Source organism: Musa acuminata, chromosome BXJ2-4 (assembly GCF_036884655.1).
Source record: "Musa acuminata AAA Group cultivar baxijiao chromosome BXJ2-4, Cavendish_Baxijiao_AAA, whole genome shotgun sequence".
Classification (NCBI taxonomy): domain Eukaryota; kingdom Viridiplantae; phylum Streptophyta; class Magnoliopsida; order Zingiberales; family Musaceae; genus Musa; species Musa acuminata.
In genome coordinates this window covers 31,333,580-31,350,715 of record NC_088341.1, presented here as the reverse complement: position 1 = coordinate 31,350,715, position 17,136 = coordinate 31,333,580, and the positions used below count along the sequence as shown (strand labels likewise).

Sequence of the window (17,136 nt, the reverse complement as noted above, 5' to 3'; positions counted from 1 at the left end):
CTAATGCAATCACTAAACTAGAAGAAGATTCATCCGATGGACATTAGAACAAATGTTTTCATTCGTTACATATGGATACATCTAAGTGACAAATTACTCACTCTCTTTTGTTTCACTTCAATAGGGATAAATAGTACATTTTAAAGTAACATACATTAGTTTTATGTGTGCTCAGATAGTGCAGCAGATCCCACATGGCGGAGGGACCCAAGGGATTCACCTAGGATGCCTTTAGCTGCCCAACCAAGTGAACAGCAACAGCTATCTTGTATATATCTCCAATGAGATGATTTTTACTAGATCCAATAAAATATTCAAATTCGTACATGCCAAGAATGAGCTATGTTTATTGTAGATTACTGTCATCTACCACTGCAGGAGTGTTGATCACTAGCCAATACTCAATTGTAGAATATGAAAATTACAGGTTGCAGACCTGATGCAAGTTCAGCGAGAGAATAGAACATGGCCAGTTAAAGAACCCTATTTGGTGCACGAAAAGTCATACTTAAACTTGCAGATGAAACAAGTTAAAGAGCAATATGAAACACGGCGAGCAACCGAGACAGACGAATGAACATTTGAGCAAAAGTATGTAGTGCATATCATGATATAACTTGTTAGCCACATTATAAGTTGGCATTGATACTCACACTGAAGTGCAGGGGCAATTGTAGTCTGCCATGATGCCTTAGATGTAGTTCAGGAAACTGCAACAAATGATGAGGATTTAATAGGCCTGTCCAAGGGTTATGTACAAGATCAATGGACAAAATGCCCCTTCTCTTCAGCTTCATTCACCACCGAGTATAAACCTGGTTCAGAGAAGTAGTTGATATTAATTTACCATGACATTTTAAGCAGCAATGGTTTCTGTAGCATGAATAAACATTTTTAGAAATGAAAGGATGACTGTATGCAACTTACGCCTGCATAATTTTAAAGTCAACTGAGCATGGAAGGATGTCCAGTCTGCAGCATCCTCTTAAGCACATCAGCATGCCAACCAAAAGAGGAGTCGATGAACTGTCGAACATGTCGAGAAAAGGTGTTACCTGGAGATCGAGTTGTGTAGAATCTAATTCACTTAATGCACTAAATCAAGCATTGTGGCTACTAGGACATAGAGAATGGTGTCCGGACAAAGCAACCTTGGAGTTGAGATCCCAAATGGAAATGATATAATCTCAGAGTTTTGTACAGTTGGAATGTGGTCTTTTTTCTCATCAGCAAATCTTATAATTTGAAACAAGACTTCACATAATGATGACTCTAAGGCAGCATGTCTCGAACTGCTCTCTTCAGATGCATTTTCTAAGATCATAAGATATATAGAAGGTTAGATTATCAAATAATAAAATAATGATAAAATTGGCAAATTCAGAGAAAGAGCCTTACTACCTCCAGTGCTTACTGGTGCTTTGGTATAATGAGATTTACCATGAGATTTAGGGTTTAACACATGTAAATTGATATACCACTGCTCCCAATAAAGGCGCTCAATTTTGTTCCCAAACCATGTTTTTTGACCTCGTAAAAAGATAAGCATACCTGCACCAGCAAAAATTTCATGAACGTATCAGCCTAAAAAAAATGAAAATAAAGTCCTAGCATCATCTGTGAACCGTAAGTACTGATAGGTATCTGATAATATAAAAGCATAAACCTGGCATTTTCTGTTTGGATGTTTCTCTACCCAACCAATGAACTGGTCAATCTTTTCATCTATCTTCTATTCAATCTCATGATCTCCACAACGAACCTGCAAGAAAGCTTCAGGATAAGATGGCTATAACAGAAACATAAACGCAAAACAAAGAACTTCAACGGAGACAAAAGCAATGCAAATCACAATTAAGCAACAGACTGGCAGTCTTTTACAGGTCAAACGCAAACCATAAACTAACAGCACACTTTATAAAGAAGCAACACACCAAACAGCACCAAGGCATGCCCAATTTTCTTGGTTGTCAAGTCGATAATAATGCATGCCAAAACTTGTGGATTGACTGTTAGCTACAGAATCCGGTCATGTGCATAAAGAGAAGGTCATGACAACTTGGATTGATAAACTATGGATAATTGGATATATGCTACCTAGTTAAGAAAGGGTGTCCAATGATGATGCCACATTATGACACCATACACAACAAAAATTGAAAGAAAGCAAACATAAAGAAATAAATCCAAATGGGACACTGTATGCAACAACATATGCCAGATATGGTTACAACTCAACAGCTTAAGTAGCTTCTGTTATAAGGCAAACAACTTACATAGGTGAGCTCGAAGTGTTCACACTCAACATCCTTCGGCCGAACAAGTCCTAATGCTCTATGGAAGATAATTGTATGCAATATGCCTGCAAAAAAGGAACTGATAAATATATGCAGAGGTGTCCAAAAATCAGCAACAGATAAAGACAACTGCTGAAGATCAAAGGTCACAGGCAGTATACGCACTATAACCACATGGTCTGGAATGCTAAAGCAGTTCCAGCATTTGTTTCAGAAGTTCAGAAAAAAATATACATGATAAAGAAGGCATAAGCAAAACTAGAGATTAAAAATAGTTTACGCCACTTTGATTCAAAGAAAATTTGTAGAAAGTTTATTCCATGATGAAATGCTTCAAGTATAAATAAATAAACAAAAAATAGTATGTTTACAATTTTCCTTTTTTTTATATTTAGAGTGCAGGAAAATCTAAAGTTGTGTTAATTTTGGAAAAGTGAGCTTGAAAACAGTGAAACCATGGACTGAAGAATTTAGCCTTATATTTTCCTTGCAAAATCGGAAAACTAAATTGTATATTTATGACATGGCGCCACATAAACTTCTATATGAATGATAAATTGGTGTGACCATGTCAAATTGAAAATCTCGTGGATAAAAAACGTAAATTTTCATATAGCGTAAGGGTCGAGCACTTTCATATCTTTGCAATTAACCATTTTTTTACCATTGCATTGTTTTTTCGCTCACTTTAAAATCTTTAGTTTCCCAAGAAATCTAGAAAGTAACTTTTGATATTCTCAAATACAAAAGAATTCTTACCTAAATCATTGAAATGACACCGAATTTTCCTTTAATTGCATGTATATGCAAGTGCTAGACCTTCCGAAGCTATAACAATTTACATTTTACCCTTTTTCTCTCACGAAACTAGGAATCTGGCAAAGTCAGACCAACTTATCATTCGTATCGAGGTGTGCACATGAACTATAAGTCAGCATTGCATAAGTTGTTGGCATTTGTAGCACGTGTTGTGCAGCATGACACACGGCTATCACATGCCTGACATCTACATACAGGGGCATCTACGATGCATCAGCAAAAAAATAGCTACGGTGAGAAAGCCACTACATGGTAATCAGCTGATTGTACAAGACTAACAATCGTAAAAGACAAATGCTACACATCCTAATCATAGTCATGCCAATTCCACTGTTTAACATAAGCAATAATTGAACTTACAACGCAGCACATCTTGTATCTCTGTCGGCACCACCACCTGGTATTAATGATCGAAGAATAGTCAACAAGAAATTAAAGCGATAGCTACTAAGCACGCCTGAAATTACACGAAGAAGAGGCAAGAAACGAGGATCGGTATATGCGAACCTACTCGAAGCTACTCGAGGATGAGGTTAGGAATGAAACAAACAAGGGCCAAAAGGATTTCGGAAAATAGGGTCTCACCAATTCCTTGAGTTGGCAGGTTTCGCAGTTCATGGAACCTCCCCTTCGTAACACGCAAAGGGATCGAGATCGGAGGAAAGAACGGTGGCGGAAGGATCAGATAGATGGGATTTCGGTGGTGGCACAGGTGGCGATTCTAGTAGGGCTGCAGAAGGGCGAGCGAGAGAAGAAAGCGGACGGGCCGTCAACGGTAAGAAGGGAAAAATAATGACTATTGTTATAAAGGGTTTATTAGGCCTAATAACCCGTTTCCATGACACAAATCCGACCCGATAATATGGATCGGAATCCTCAATCCGCTAAATGGCCTAATTATTTACCCGCTTACGGATCCTTAGAACTCGACCCGTTAGATGGTTGAGTTACTAATGGGTCCCAAATTCATAAAGGACGGGAATCACAAAATCCGAATGTATCACTGAATTATATATGGTTGATTTATTAAAGGCGAAATGACTCAGTTTTACTTATACAAATATTTGTACTTAATCTCAGTAATTCAATTTATTATAATAATAAAAACATTAAGACTACTTTTAATATATATATATATATAGCTCAAACTACTAATATTAATTACAATTAAAAGTAATTAACCTTAATTTTCTCTTTATATGTTTGTTAACACAAGGAATGTAGATGGGGAGATTTAATCTTAATGGAATTAGAACATAAATCATAATATAAAATATGTTAATTATCTCATGACAAATGTTATCTAATATCGATTTGATATTGAAGTTTTAGGGTCTCATTATTATTGTTGGAATATTAGTGAAAATGTCTTACAACCTAATGGATTTGACTAGGTTTCTTTGTAGTCTTGATAGTTATACTATTATCTTTTTCCAAAGAAATAAAAATAAAAATGTACTTTGTCACTTAATTATGATATGTTGAAGCAATAAAGTTTAATTATTAGACTGAATTAGGGACATATGAATCAATATCAGTAGAGCTAATTTTTCTTTACCAACCTTTATATTTTATCTAGGACATGAATTTTCTTCAAAAATGATAAGCAAATGGATATCTTGCTGCTTTAGGTTGGTAGAAAAAGTACAAACCAGTTTCTTCAAAAATGTTTAGTTTCGATAAAACCAGTTTCGTAATGATAGCCCGAAAGCGTACAAGGCAGTAAGCTATTAAAGAGGTTTGCAGTAAGGATAAATTGCTTAAGGTAAAATGCAAATCATATTTTTAGAGTGGTTCGGTCAACGTGACCTACATCCACTTTCACCTTCCTCCTCCGATGAGGTCACCGGTGTCCACTATAGGCCTTCCTTCAATAGGCGAAGGCCAATCATCTTTTACACCCCTCTTCTCCTTTTCACAGGTTTAGGAGATAACCCTTACAAGCACTCACACTCCTCTTTTACATAATTCTAAACTTAAAATGGAGGGAATTTATAAAGAGATTGCCGTAGCGTTTTCTCACTTTTGTATTCTCTATGCTTGTGTCCTTTAACCAGGGATGAGAGGGGTATTTATAGGCTTCAAGTTGATTCAAACTTGGAGCCTAAAAACATCTCATCCCGGGTTTCCCGGGCATGGGCGGTACCACCGCCGCCGCCCAGCGTCAGTCTGACACTAACACTGCCCGGGGCGGTACCACCGCATAGGGGGCAGTGCTGGGTGGTACCATCGCCCAGACTGGCGATACCACCGCTTGGTACCCTGCCAGGGGTGGTACAACCGCCCAGACTAGCGGTACCACCGCCTGACACAGTCTCAAAGATTGTGCCACGATAGTGAGACTTCTTGGGGCATTGTTTGGACCTCTCATTCGGCCTAACACAGTCCTTGCATGGGCCTAATTAGCCCTTAAAATTTCAACATGACAGTTTTGTACTATATGAGCTATGACTTTCGATATCAGCATTTAATTGGACCAAAAAATTTATCGCTGTACATACTGCTCCAACAAGTATTTAAATCCTTAGATGAACACAGACCAAGATATTATACTTCATATTGGTATAAATTCAATTATACAATTTTTTGAGGCACATTTGTAAAAAGAAAAATCCTATCGATATGAAGTAGACAACCATATGGAAACATTTCATAATTCATTGATAAATTAGAAGGAAAAAGAGTCACCATAAAGCTAGAAATCACTATTATAAGAATTGAAAGTACCTCATTTAGCTTTTCTGCAGAATTCATCTTCTCAAGCATCCAACGATCAATTAAATCCTTGTTCTCAGTCTCTGTTTTTTTCAGTTTCAATCTAATCTCCTCAAGTTGTGCTTTGAGTGACTGGTTTTCACTCATTAACAAATCCAAAGCTTTTGTCTTTTCATCTAGGTCCTGCTTAATTTGTAGGTTTTCTTCCCTGAAACATTTGTTTTTATGAAATTAATATGACCATACTCATACAAATAGCACTTAGTTAAACATGTGTAATACTGGTTGTATAAAGGCAACCTTGCTAGTGAGATGTCATTTTGCAAATTATTAATTGATTCTTCTTTCTCTTGAACAAGGGCTTTTGATTCTCTGCATTCTGCAATTTCTACCACAAGCTGTTCAGATAACCGTGTGTGAGCTTTGTAACATTGTTGCAGTTCCAGCTCAAGGTTTTCAGCTTTTTCCTTCCACTCCAAGCCCTGCTAGATTTCAATGCTTTGTAACACAACAGACCATATATATACACACATAAATTTATATACATTAATGACCTGAGTGAAGATGATTTATGTTATTTTCAGTCATTCATCACCGAATGACCACTTTAGTCTAACATAACAACAACCAGAATTTGAATTTGATTTCAATCCATTAGATATGACTTCATTAAGAATAGAATGTGTCTAAAAGCAAATCAATAATGTCTGTTATGGGTGAAATACATGTGTTATAATGACTATTGGTTAAGTCTGAGTTTATTCTAAATGTTGGTTGGCCTTTTGTATGCATAATGTATTATGCACATATATGTCCATTTTACCCCAAATTATAACATTAACATCCTACTAGCCATCCATCACCTTTCTGCATCCTTTCACTCTCTTCATTTCTCCTCCCTTTGTCTCTCTCCTCTCCCTCATTGTCACCAAATTCCCAATTTCATGATTTTATAATTCCCTGGAGTTAATTCTCTAACTTCTATTATTTTTGAAGTATCTGGCCTTCAGCTTAGTTATTCGGTTCGAGTACTGAGGATCCTAAGTATGTCAGACATAAAAAGCCTGATCCAAGCGAAGGAAGTTTTACCAACAGAGCAAGGGTGGGAAAGACAATTCCTACATTGTCAGAATTCGGTGCAGGGATGAGAAAGAGGATTAAATTAAAAGTTGGGGAGAATTTGTAAATGGCAAATCTCACCCTGTTCCACCCAACTGTCACTGCTATCTTTTTTATTAAAACCATCATACCAAAGACATATAAGAGATGGACAAACTTAGCCTTAACCTCCCACAATTTCTTTTGGAGAGATGAGAACTCAATTGTATCTTGATATGATAGAAGAAAATCCAATATGAGGATACAACCAATGAAAAAAATTTCATCTGAAACTCAGTTGAAATTCACCACCATCTTGTCATAATCCGAAACATAGAAGACCCCGTCACACCTCCAATAGCACAGACACTAATTAAGGATTGGACACAGTTTAGTGGCAAACCAGTATGACATGATGCTTATATATGCTACAAAAAATAAAAATTAAATCCTTATTAAGCCGACTCATCCTTTTTAGGGCTCTACAATTCCTGGTGTCGCCTAGCGGGCATGTCTGGCTAAATGCAAATGTTATAGCTGTCATATAAGCCTAATTTTTTCATGCTTGCACATGATGGTTGAAAATTTGGATAGGTTTATATAAACTTTATTCAGAATGGTTTCTATGTAGTTTCAAAGGTATTCATGCAAGATTGTAACTTTACGCGGTAATTTATGAAATAACTTGTGGTTGGAGTGGCATGTAAAAGAATTACAGTCTCATTCTCTGGTGACTTGGATCCTTGAGCCATGTCAATCTAGATCAAACTACACAAACCATTCCAAGGATCAATGACACTGCTCATTCTCTGGTGACTTAGATCCTTGGCCACAATGGCGATTCTTTATGACAATTAATTCGGATATAATAACAAGATAAGGCCAGTCCCAGATTTTCACAACAGTCTAACTAAATGACTATGCTTTTATTTCAAAGCATACTCAAGATAAAATTTTATGGTCTGTGTGCTTCGTTGACGATAATGATTTTGACTAATCAGAGTCTAGCTAGCATTGACCTTTGACCATCAAAACAACTTAGGAACTTGGGTTTTGAATAAAAAGACTAAGACAAAATGTATCAAACATATGAAGTGAAAATTTAGCAATACGACAAGAATAATTAAGTCATACTCTATGGTTAATTAGGATGGATAAAAAGTTTCAAAAGTATAAGTTTTAGGGGTGTTGAATTAAGAGCACAGGGGAGATGGATTAAGGAAGAATCAATTTCCGATATAGCCTCCAGACAGCAGCAGTCATCGAAGACGACATCAAATCGCATGTTGTGTAAATTTAATCTATTTCCAGAGAGTATAATCCAGTTCCTCCGTGTTCATAGGCATAAACCTAACAATGGTCGTTCTCCCGTGGTGTCGATCCTGCTCTAGGATAACCGACAAGCACCGGAACTCCCACTATTACATCAATAGAGGGTTGCCATTGCCCCCGATTCCATGGTGCAGTCTCGACGTACCTGGGCGACGAGGGGTCTGGAGAGGGCGTTGATGGCCGGAGCGTGGGCGCCTTCCTCGAGCAAATGCCGCTTTCGGAGAGCCACGATGGCGCGCTTGATCGCCGCCGTCCCGATCTCTTCCGGGCTCCTGGAGATCCAAGAAAACACAAATCAAAATCCAGCAAGCAAACAGCTGCCCCAACACAAGGACGATTGGAGGGGGAAGTGATTGGAGCTTGCATACATGTCTCCGAATCGACGCCTCAAGAGCAAATCAAGGGGTCTGGGGGCATCGAATCGATCGATGTTCCTCCTCTTCACCCGAATCGACGATCGATGGGGAGGAAGTGAAAGGCAGAGCTGTTTCTTAGATGACTACGGGTTTTACTGGGAAGAAGAGGAAGCCGAAAGCAACCCGACCCGGTTTGTCGGCTGATGTTGGTTCGGTCGTCTCTGGTTCGGTCCGTTGCAGAACCGATTCGTCGAAGAAAAACCAAACCCGCTTTGAGCCAACATTTTTAATTTATATTCAAAATAATATGCATATTATTTTGGATAAAAATTGATATATGCATGGACCGGACTCATTATATATTTTATCCATAAATAATGTAGATATTTTTTTTTATCTAAAATAATATGTATGAATAAATATTTATATCTAAATTTTATTTACAAGTTCAGCTAATTAATGACCTGAGGATGCATGAACCTGAAATGGTACATAAATATAGTCGGCAACCAACTATGATGCCATGCCATTGACAGTAGCAGGGAAGAAGGTTGACGATCAGGAAAACCAAAGTGCCAATGGGCGGCGGTGGAAAGGAGAAGAGAGTACCAAACGAAGAGGAACTATCTATCACAAGCGGCTTGACATTAACAGAGTTACTTGCCAATCTACAGAAAAGACAATTAGATGCAGCTAAAATAGCCTGCAAGTGTCATGTCATCATCATAGAAAGCCTGGGATAAGTATACCTTCTGATGAAATAAATTGATTTTAATTTAAAGGGACTAACTTCATTTCTCACAATAAGAATAATCTATTCTTATCTTTGGTTGCCACAAAAGAAAACATCATGAGCAGTTCCACTAATTCCAGACTATAGAAACTGGTAATTAAGTGTAACTTACCGATCGGATTCGAGTTAAAAGATAGTTAAATAATTCAGTCAAAGTATTTAAATGGGTTGATTTGGATTAAAAATCTCAGCCTCTCCATCTATTATGGAAAAGTGCACCATCAAGTATTCGATCTTTCTGCATATATTATACGTGGATGTCCCTTAACAGTTGTGTAGATATTGGGCTATGTTGTATGAGTATTCATGACATATGCAAATTTTTTTATCAGATGAATGGAAATATTTCATAAATATTGAAGGTTTATCTTTATGATTTTAAGATTTCTCAAAGATTTCTGTAATATCTCAAGAATTGTTTACTTTCCTTGTAAATAGTTGATTTGATCTATGTTACAATAAAATGTAAATGATTGAGAAAAGCACAATTAAAAAAAAAGAAAGACTATGTAATTATGGATTTCTAAATAAACGTTTCCACGCGGTGTGAAGTTTCAACAATTGTAAAACTTGCTTCAGCCTACAATACCCCTCGATTTCTTTACACACACGTCATCAACATAACGATGGAGATATCAATCCATATGCAAATCGTCCCCCAATTTACAAAAGCGAACACCTTTTGACTAAAAAGAGCTTCTTTTAATCAGGGTGGAAAGTAAAAGCATATGCATACATCGAATGCATCATCAAGAAGATAGCTAAATAACGAAAAAGATCATGAAATGGGATTAAAGAACAGTATGGAAAACGATTTAAAGAACCTGCTTCGGTGCGATGACACATGCGTACCTGAAATGGGGGGTTTCGACAACTTCCCACAAACTCATGCTCATTACGAAAAGGAATGAGATCCTCCGTGGCGATACAAAGATATGCAGAGGTGGAGGCGGAGGAAGAAGATGATGGACGCGACGCCAGCAGAAACCGGAGAGTATTGGGCGGAAGCATGTCGGTGGCGGAGAAAGAGAGAAAGTTCAGGTTAAATTGGAGTCGGCCAAGCCCAATTTGATTCGGGCCGTCCGACCCATTATTTACCAGATGGGTACAAAGATTATGGCCGTTCGGCAGTTGGCCTCTCTCCTCGATCCTTTTCGCTTCTCTATCCGTTAACGCGGTACCCCTTTCAGATACCGGTGTAGTTATTGGTAACATACATCGGCCCTACAGGATCTACCGACTGGGAATTAATCGGGATAATATTAAGGGTAAGATCCAAGGGTGGCCAAGATTCAGTTTTCTTGGCGATAAAGATGTGCGGCTTTCCGTAGCCCGCCTTCTTCCTCTCCCAATTCCCCTCGCATCTCTCCTCATAGAAAACAGATCATCTTCTATGTCGCACGATTTCTTGTGATTTCTTTCCGTTATTGCATGTTCCTCTCGACTTCCATCGGCTTTTCCGCTTAATTTCGGATATCGCTGTGGAGTTTTGCTCGGAAATAAGGCGCTGTATTTTCGGCTTTTATTCCTGGTTACATATTTGATCGCAGTCACGATTTGGGTTGGGAAAGATTTCAAGATTTCTTTTGGTTGGACTGGGTTCGATAGATTTAGGTTTTCTTGTGGTCTCTGGAAGGGCGAAAATCCCTATGAGACGTTTCTCGAGTGCCCTTTCTTGCGGTTTCTTATCTGCGGTGAAAAAGACATGAGTTTGAGTGGCAAGATCCGTAAAGTTTGCAATAGGAATAGGCCCTCTGCTGTGGTGGAATCTGTGAAGGGTGCTAACAGGAGGGAAGAGGCAGAAGCCGAGAAGGAATCTCTTTTGCCTGCAGAAGAGAGTGGAGGAGTGGCGACCGGTAGGAGGAAGAAGGGCTCGGCGAGGAACGTCCAGTGGAATGATTGCAAAGGCGACAATCTGGTGGAGGTTTTGGAATTCCAGCCCAGGTCAATCCCAAATCCCTGTACCAGGCATTCCTACTTTTTCAAAGGCTTATTTAATCTTTCTTTCTGATTTCTTTTCTTATATGGTTGAAATAGATGAACTAGCCATCTCTGTTAGAGGAAATCTACCAAATTGTTGCCATGCTAGCCATCTATGGTTTACTTCATACATGGAGCACTGATCTTTATAATTGTTTGGTGGCATCATTGTTCTTTTCTGTTCTCTTTTTTATATCACTGATTTATGCAAGTGACTAATCTTTGTGTTATGCAGTTGATTTACTTTTCTTTTTCATAATTTAGTGCCATAGGTTATTGTGTATATAAATCTTTGTGTTATGCACTTGCTTTACTTTTTTTTTTTTTGCCAAAATTTAGTATATGTGCTTCTATGAGCGAGATTAGTATTTTATAAGTATTTTCCTTGGACTTGATGACTGTATTATTTATGGTGTATTTGGGAACACATTTGAGATGTGTATTGAGGGCCCAATACATATTTCAAATGTGAATTAATATTTGATAAATTATTTTCAAATTTTATTTGGTTTGTCTGCTACATTACAAATACTCAAAGAGTGCTATCTCAAGTTAGCATTAACATTTTAGCATTTGTAGAATATATGATTTAGTGAGAAACTAATATGATTTATGTCTTTTATAAGGTAATTTTTAATTTATTTCTAAATATTATTTATTTATTTATATGATTATAATATAATTTGTTATATATCTAGGCAATATATTTTTTTAAAAAGATTACGCACACATATATATGTTTATTTAAATAAAAAATATATATTTACTTTTGAATAAATATTAAAAATATTAAAAGGATCAATTTATTATATAATATTCAACATGCTTTTGAAACATAATTTTAATAAATAACACTTATGTCAATGTAAATTTAAAATATAATTTTCATCTATTGTTTTCAAGCACTCAAAGCATTCCATAATTGCACATTCATTCAAGTTTCTTTTTCAAGATGCATATTAAAAATATAATATTCCAAATGTAGCCTGAATGCCTCTTCATTAGTTAACCTGTTACGAACAAGTATATGTTACAAGAAATTATGCTAACAAATTCAAACAGAGTTTGCATTAAACAGAGCTGAATACTTGGAAAGTAACCGTGTTGCTGATGCCCTATTGCTGCAAACAGTATCTTTGTTGTTGTTGATTATGAAAATCCAAGCGGATTACATGACTAAGATTTATTTAGATGGAAAACTGGTTTAGTTCCCTTTTAGCGTAGAGCTACATGTGATCGACGGTCTGTTAGAGGACACGGTTTTGGTTTTGGAAAGTAGACATCTATAAAGGAATTGCGGTGGAAGTGCCTAGGATTGATTATAAACTGCTATTAGTTATAATCATATGGGTAGTATGTGTTTAAAGAGAGACTGGATCTTGTTTAAGAAAAAAAGCAGCTCTTTAAGTGTATCGTAAAGGGTCTATGTGGCTGTGTAACAAATCGGATTGAAGTAGATACTTTTGGATTATAAAATAATCGTTCTAAATATTTTGATATTACATTCCAATAGAGACATTTGTTTTTTGTTATCTTCTTTTACGACTTGTTGTGGAAATTAATTTCAAAGGCTTGTCAAAGTAAGAATTAATTTTCATATCTTTGGTATATATATACTTATAATTTTTTCCTGGATTATTTACAGTGATTCAAGCGAATCTGAGGATGAGTATTTGGATTCTTGTTTGTGCACCATTATGTAAATCTTCTGCACAGATTACATCGTTTCTGCAGTAGAAGTATTCAATACCAACAGATTGTGGGAGGCTCTGATCACAGAATACATAGTCTGCATGCCTGCTCACTATTTATTTAGTTGATGTAGCGGAAAATCTTGAGGATGGCCTTTATTATTGCTTGACTTGAAAGTGTTGCTGCCAATCAAAGAGAGAATCTTTCTTGACATTTTAAACTTGTTTTGTCGGAAGAATTATGCACATTCCATACTTGATGCCTTTTGTGGAAGCAAATCCTTCTTCTATTCTTGCTGGAGTTCTGTTATTATGTGTCCATCTTCTCTTCTCTTTTCCTTTCTTTGGTAAGTATATCGATTTGTTTCCATAGTGACCGCTTGCTTCAGTATGTGGTAAGAATATTTGAGACGTGGAGGTTCACCTCTTCTACCCTATGGATAATCTCGACAGCACCTTATCCATGGAACGAAAGAAAGCAAGCCTCCAAGATGTTTTGAAGGATAAAAGGCCTATGAATCCCCAAAAACCCACCACAAATCCGTGTCCGGTGCCGAGATATAACCATATGATTTCATCCCCGTCGCCGTTCTCCTCGACATCAGTCGACCATTCCAAATGATCCGAACACTTCTTGGGTAACGAAGGTCCACAGAGCCCGTCGTTGCCGGCGTAAACTGAGGGGTCAAGCGTTTGCAGTTGATTGCCCGAGGGTATTCTCCCCGACAAGTTGTTGTTTGATAGGTCCAACGAATCCAGGAATGTTAATGAAGCGATGCTTGGGGGGATTGCACCTGAAAGTTGATTCCTTGACAAGTCCAGAGATTCTATCAGGTCCAGATTGCCGATCGCACTTGGTATAGATCCTGTCAGATCGTTCCTGGATAAGTTTAGGTAGACCAATCCTGAAAGATTTGTCAGCTCCGATGGGATCTCCTGCGATAGAAAGTTGCACGAGAGATCGATGCCTCGAACCAGTGAAAGTGTCCGTTTGAAGAAAGACATTTCCCCCTTCCACATCAATGAAACGCTGTCCGAGTAACCAAATACGTTACTGTCCAAATCGTCTCGCTGTTGTCGTCTGATGGCCATCGCTGTTAGATTACCGACGCTCCGTGGTATGCCTCCCGTGAGCTCGTTGTCAGCGAGGTCCAAGAGCTGAAGCGCCGCAAGGCGAAATAGCTGTGGAGGAATGCCGCCGCTGAACCTATTCGCGCGCAAGCGGAGAATCTTCAGCGCCGGGAAGCTGTCTCCTATCCATGGCGGAACCTCTCCGTGGAACCTGTTTTCTCCGAGGTCAAGCGTGACAAGACCCTGACACTTGCGCAGCGACAAAGGAAATCGGCCGGTGAAAGAGTTGTTGTTCAAGTGCAACGTGTGAAGACTAACCATGGAGCCCATCGTGCTCGGAATCCTTCCGGTGAGATTATTGCTGGACAAATCCAAGAAGGTCAAGTTTTCCATGCGCTGCCAACAGTCGGGAATATGTCCGGAGAGCTGGTTGCCCGCCATGAGCAAGTAAACGAGCGTCCTGGATTCTCCCAGGTGTGGCGACAGTGTTCCTGTCAGTTGATTGTAGGAGACGTCCATGTATTGTAGGTCGAGCCACCTTGCTCCTGTGATGTCCGGCAGCTTGCCAGAGAAGTTGTTGTTGTTGAGAAACAGAGAATTCAGTGGCTTGGCCTCGCCGATCGCTGCGCTTACTGGGCCTTCGAATCGGTTGAATGCGAGGTCTATGATCACCAGATTGGGCAGGCCCCAGAGCCTGGCAGGAACCACGCCGTTGAGGGAGTTGTTTCTCACCCTCAACCTGACCAACGATGAGCAGTTGGTGTAGCTCTCTGGTATCTTTCCGGTGAATTTGTTGTCTCCTGTTAGAAGCTTCCTCATCTTCCCCTTCCGGCACATATCAGGTGGGATCTCGCCGGTGAAAAAGTTATCCCACACGTCTATGTGCTCGAACTCCGACACGCTCCCGAGCTTCGGCGGAAGCATTCCAGTGAGCCCATTTGAGTAGAGACCAAGGGTCGTTAGGTACCGGAAGTCCCCCAACTCCAGCGGGACCTCGCCGGAGAAGTCATTAAGAAATAGTTGGAGGGAGACGAGGTTATTCAGACTGCGGAGCTCGGAGAGATCCCCTTTCAACAAATTCATGGACGCATCGAGGTAGGCCAGGTTGGAGAGGTTTCCGAACCCCGACGGAAGGCTTCCGGTTAGCGAGTTGTTGTAGAGTTCCAGCAGCCAGAGGTTGCGGATCCTTGCGATCTCCGCAGTGATTCCACCGGTGAGGAAGTTGTTAGCGAGTTCAAGGTCGACGAGGTGCGTTAGGTTCCCGATGGAAGACGGGATCTCGCCGCGGATGTTGCAGTCCGATAGGAACAGCCAAGTGAGCCTGGCAAAGTTCACCACCACCTCAGGGAAGGGACTGGAATCGAACAAGTTGTCTCCGAGGCTTAGCACCTCCAGATCTGTGAGGTTACCCAGCGAGCCCCACGGGAAGAGGCCGGTGAGGGCGTTGTCGGATAGGTTCAGGACTCGGAGCTCGTTCAAAGGCGCCAAGCCGGGGACGGCCCCGGTGAGAGAATTGAAGCCGAGATCGAGATGGCGGAGACTGGTGCAGTTGAGGAGGCCGACAGTGATGGAGCCGCAGAGGAGGTTGGAGCCGAGGGAGAGTCTGGAGAGCCAGGGGAGGCGGCAAAGGGAACGGAAGGGTATCGTGCCGGAGAGGCCCGAGTCGGTGAGGTCGAGCTCGGAGACGGAGCCGGTGGAGTCGCACTTGATCCCGGCAAAGCTGCAAGTGGAGCGACCCTCCGAGGTCCATGATTCGAAGGTGTTATTCTTGGTGGTACTCAGAGATGCTTTGAATTCTAAAAGAATCTGCAGCTCTTCCTCCGGCGATGAATTGCCACCCCGGAGGAGGCAGAGGAAGAGGAGCAGCAGCAGAAGGGAGCTCATATTTGGGCCGGAAATGATGGTAATCTTCGAGGGAATTATTGGCCATGCTCGTAGTCTCTTCCATACGACAGTGTCCTATTTGCTGCACATGCTGAAAACCAGTGTTCTAGGAAGTTGCAGTGTTCCAGGAATTCTTCCTTTGCCTGTAAAGTGACAGACACCTGAATTTGATGAATAAAAAATTAATAACGATGGAACTTAGAATCATAATTTTAATAATATTTTTTTAAATTTATTATAAGGAATAGTGATGCTGTTGTAATTTTTCTTGGCAATAGATACTTAACTTCTAGGAATAGTCTGTATGGTGGCAGCTGCAATAAATAGGACATACCCAGTCAAGAATTTTAGTGGATATTCTTCATGGAGTATTTTAATTTTGGTCAGGAATATTAAAAGATTGGCATACTATTTATTTATTTGAACTTTTATATTTGGATTGATGGTTTGGATGGCTCAAAAAACCTTTAGTTACATACAAAAATAAATTAAACACTAATTTCATTCTCTCTCCTTTTTTTTTTTGAAAATAATTTCAATACATTACATTAACCCCTATTTACATGGTGATTAATTAGTACATGAACTTCAAATTTTAAACTACTTACATATCTAATCATAAATTTTAATCTATTATTTATGCTCATCAGACTAATGATTTAGTTTTTTCATCATGGATTTAATAGCTTTCTTTTTTCTTCTATTATAGTTAAGAGTTTGAGTTGCTATCAGCGTAAAAATGCAAACCAAACCATTTTTACTGGGCTGATCGACTAGGATTGAGGGCAAAAGGGATAACTTACTTAGGAAACAGTTCCTAGGGTTAGGATTTGAAGTCCTCTATAAGCATATAGTATTCATCTCTTTGAGAATAAGATCTATCTATAATCATAGTCATATAACCACTTTTAAGAGATGGAACCCCTACAGTATTCCAAAGTTTGATATTCCTCAAAGATCAATCTACATATAATTCCTCGTCTGGGGTTCTATCACTGTAGCCACCTCCGTCTCAGCTACGGATCAAGAGTCTCTCCTCTGCCCTCCATGGAAGTTGGACCCCTGATTTGTACCGTGACGATCGGGCGATGCTGGCCATC

The 17,136-nt window shown here is 39.3% G+C and overlaps 2 protein-coding genes across 6 annotated transcripts; both read right to left on the bottom strand.

Annotated features, from left to right (window-relative positions):
- Positions 1-287: 287 nt before the first annotated feature.
- LOC103988164 (autophagy-related protein 16-like) lies at positions 288-8,894 on the bottom strand. Of its 5 annotated transcripts, none has more exons than XM_065104624.1 (10): positions 8,630-8,886; positions 8,407-8,533; positions 6,132-6,313; positions 5,844-6,039; positions 2,277-2,362; positions 1,667-1,762; positions 1,399-1,551; positions 1,152-1,314; positions 928-1,026; positions 487-815 (listed from the first exon to the last, which is right to left on the bottom strand). In XM_065104624.1, coding segments are annotated over exons 1-5 (543 nt in total). In that variant the 5' UTR covers positions 8,632-8,886; the 3' UTR covers positions 487-815; positions 928-1,026; positions 1,152-1,314; positions 1,399-1,551; positions 1,667-1,762; positions 2,277-2,326. The 5 variants fall into 5 exon arrangements, with proteins under 5 accessions (XP_064960698.1, XP_064960699.1, XP_064960696.1 ...); XM_065104623.1 differs by having other exon boundaries at positions 1,402-1,551; XM_065104626.1 differs by lacking the exon at positions 2,277-2,362 and having other exon boundaries at positions 288-815; positions 8,630-8,894.
- A 4,616-nt stretch (positions 8,895-13,510) lies between these two features.
- Positions 13,511-16,036, bottom strand: LOC103980262 (receptor-like protein kinase 7). Its single transcript, XM_009396636.3, has one exon. It carries the CDS (start codon positions 16,034-16,036, stop codon positions 13,511-13,513), a length of 2,526 nt encoding a protein of 841 aa, XP_009394911.2.
- Positions 16,037-17,136: the final 1,100 nt, after the last annotated feature.

Coding starts and splice junctions, on each gene's coding strand:
- LOC103988164 (XM_065104624.1), bottom strand. Junction 6,314..8,406: donor CCAGACCCCTCGTCGCCCAG/GTACGTCGAGAC, acceptor GAAATCTAGCAG/GGCTTGGAGTGGAAGGAAAA. Junction 2,363..5,843: donor CTGCAGAAAAGCTAAATGAG/GTACTTTCAATT, acceptor CCTTTTTTGCAG/GCATATTGCATACAATTATC.
- LOC103980262 (XM_009396636.3), bottom strand. CDS start 16,036: ATGAGCTCCCTTCTGCTGCTGCTCCTCTTCCTCTGCCTCCTCCGGGGT.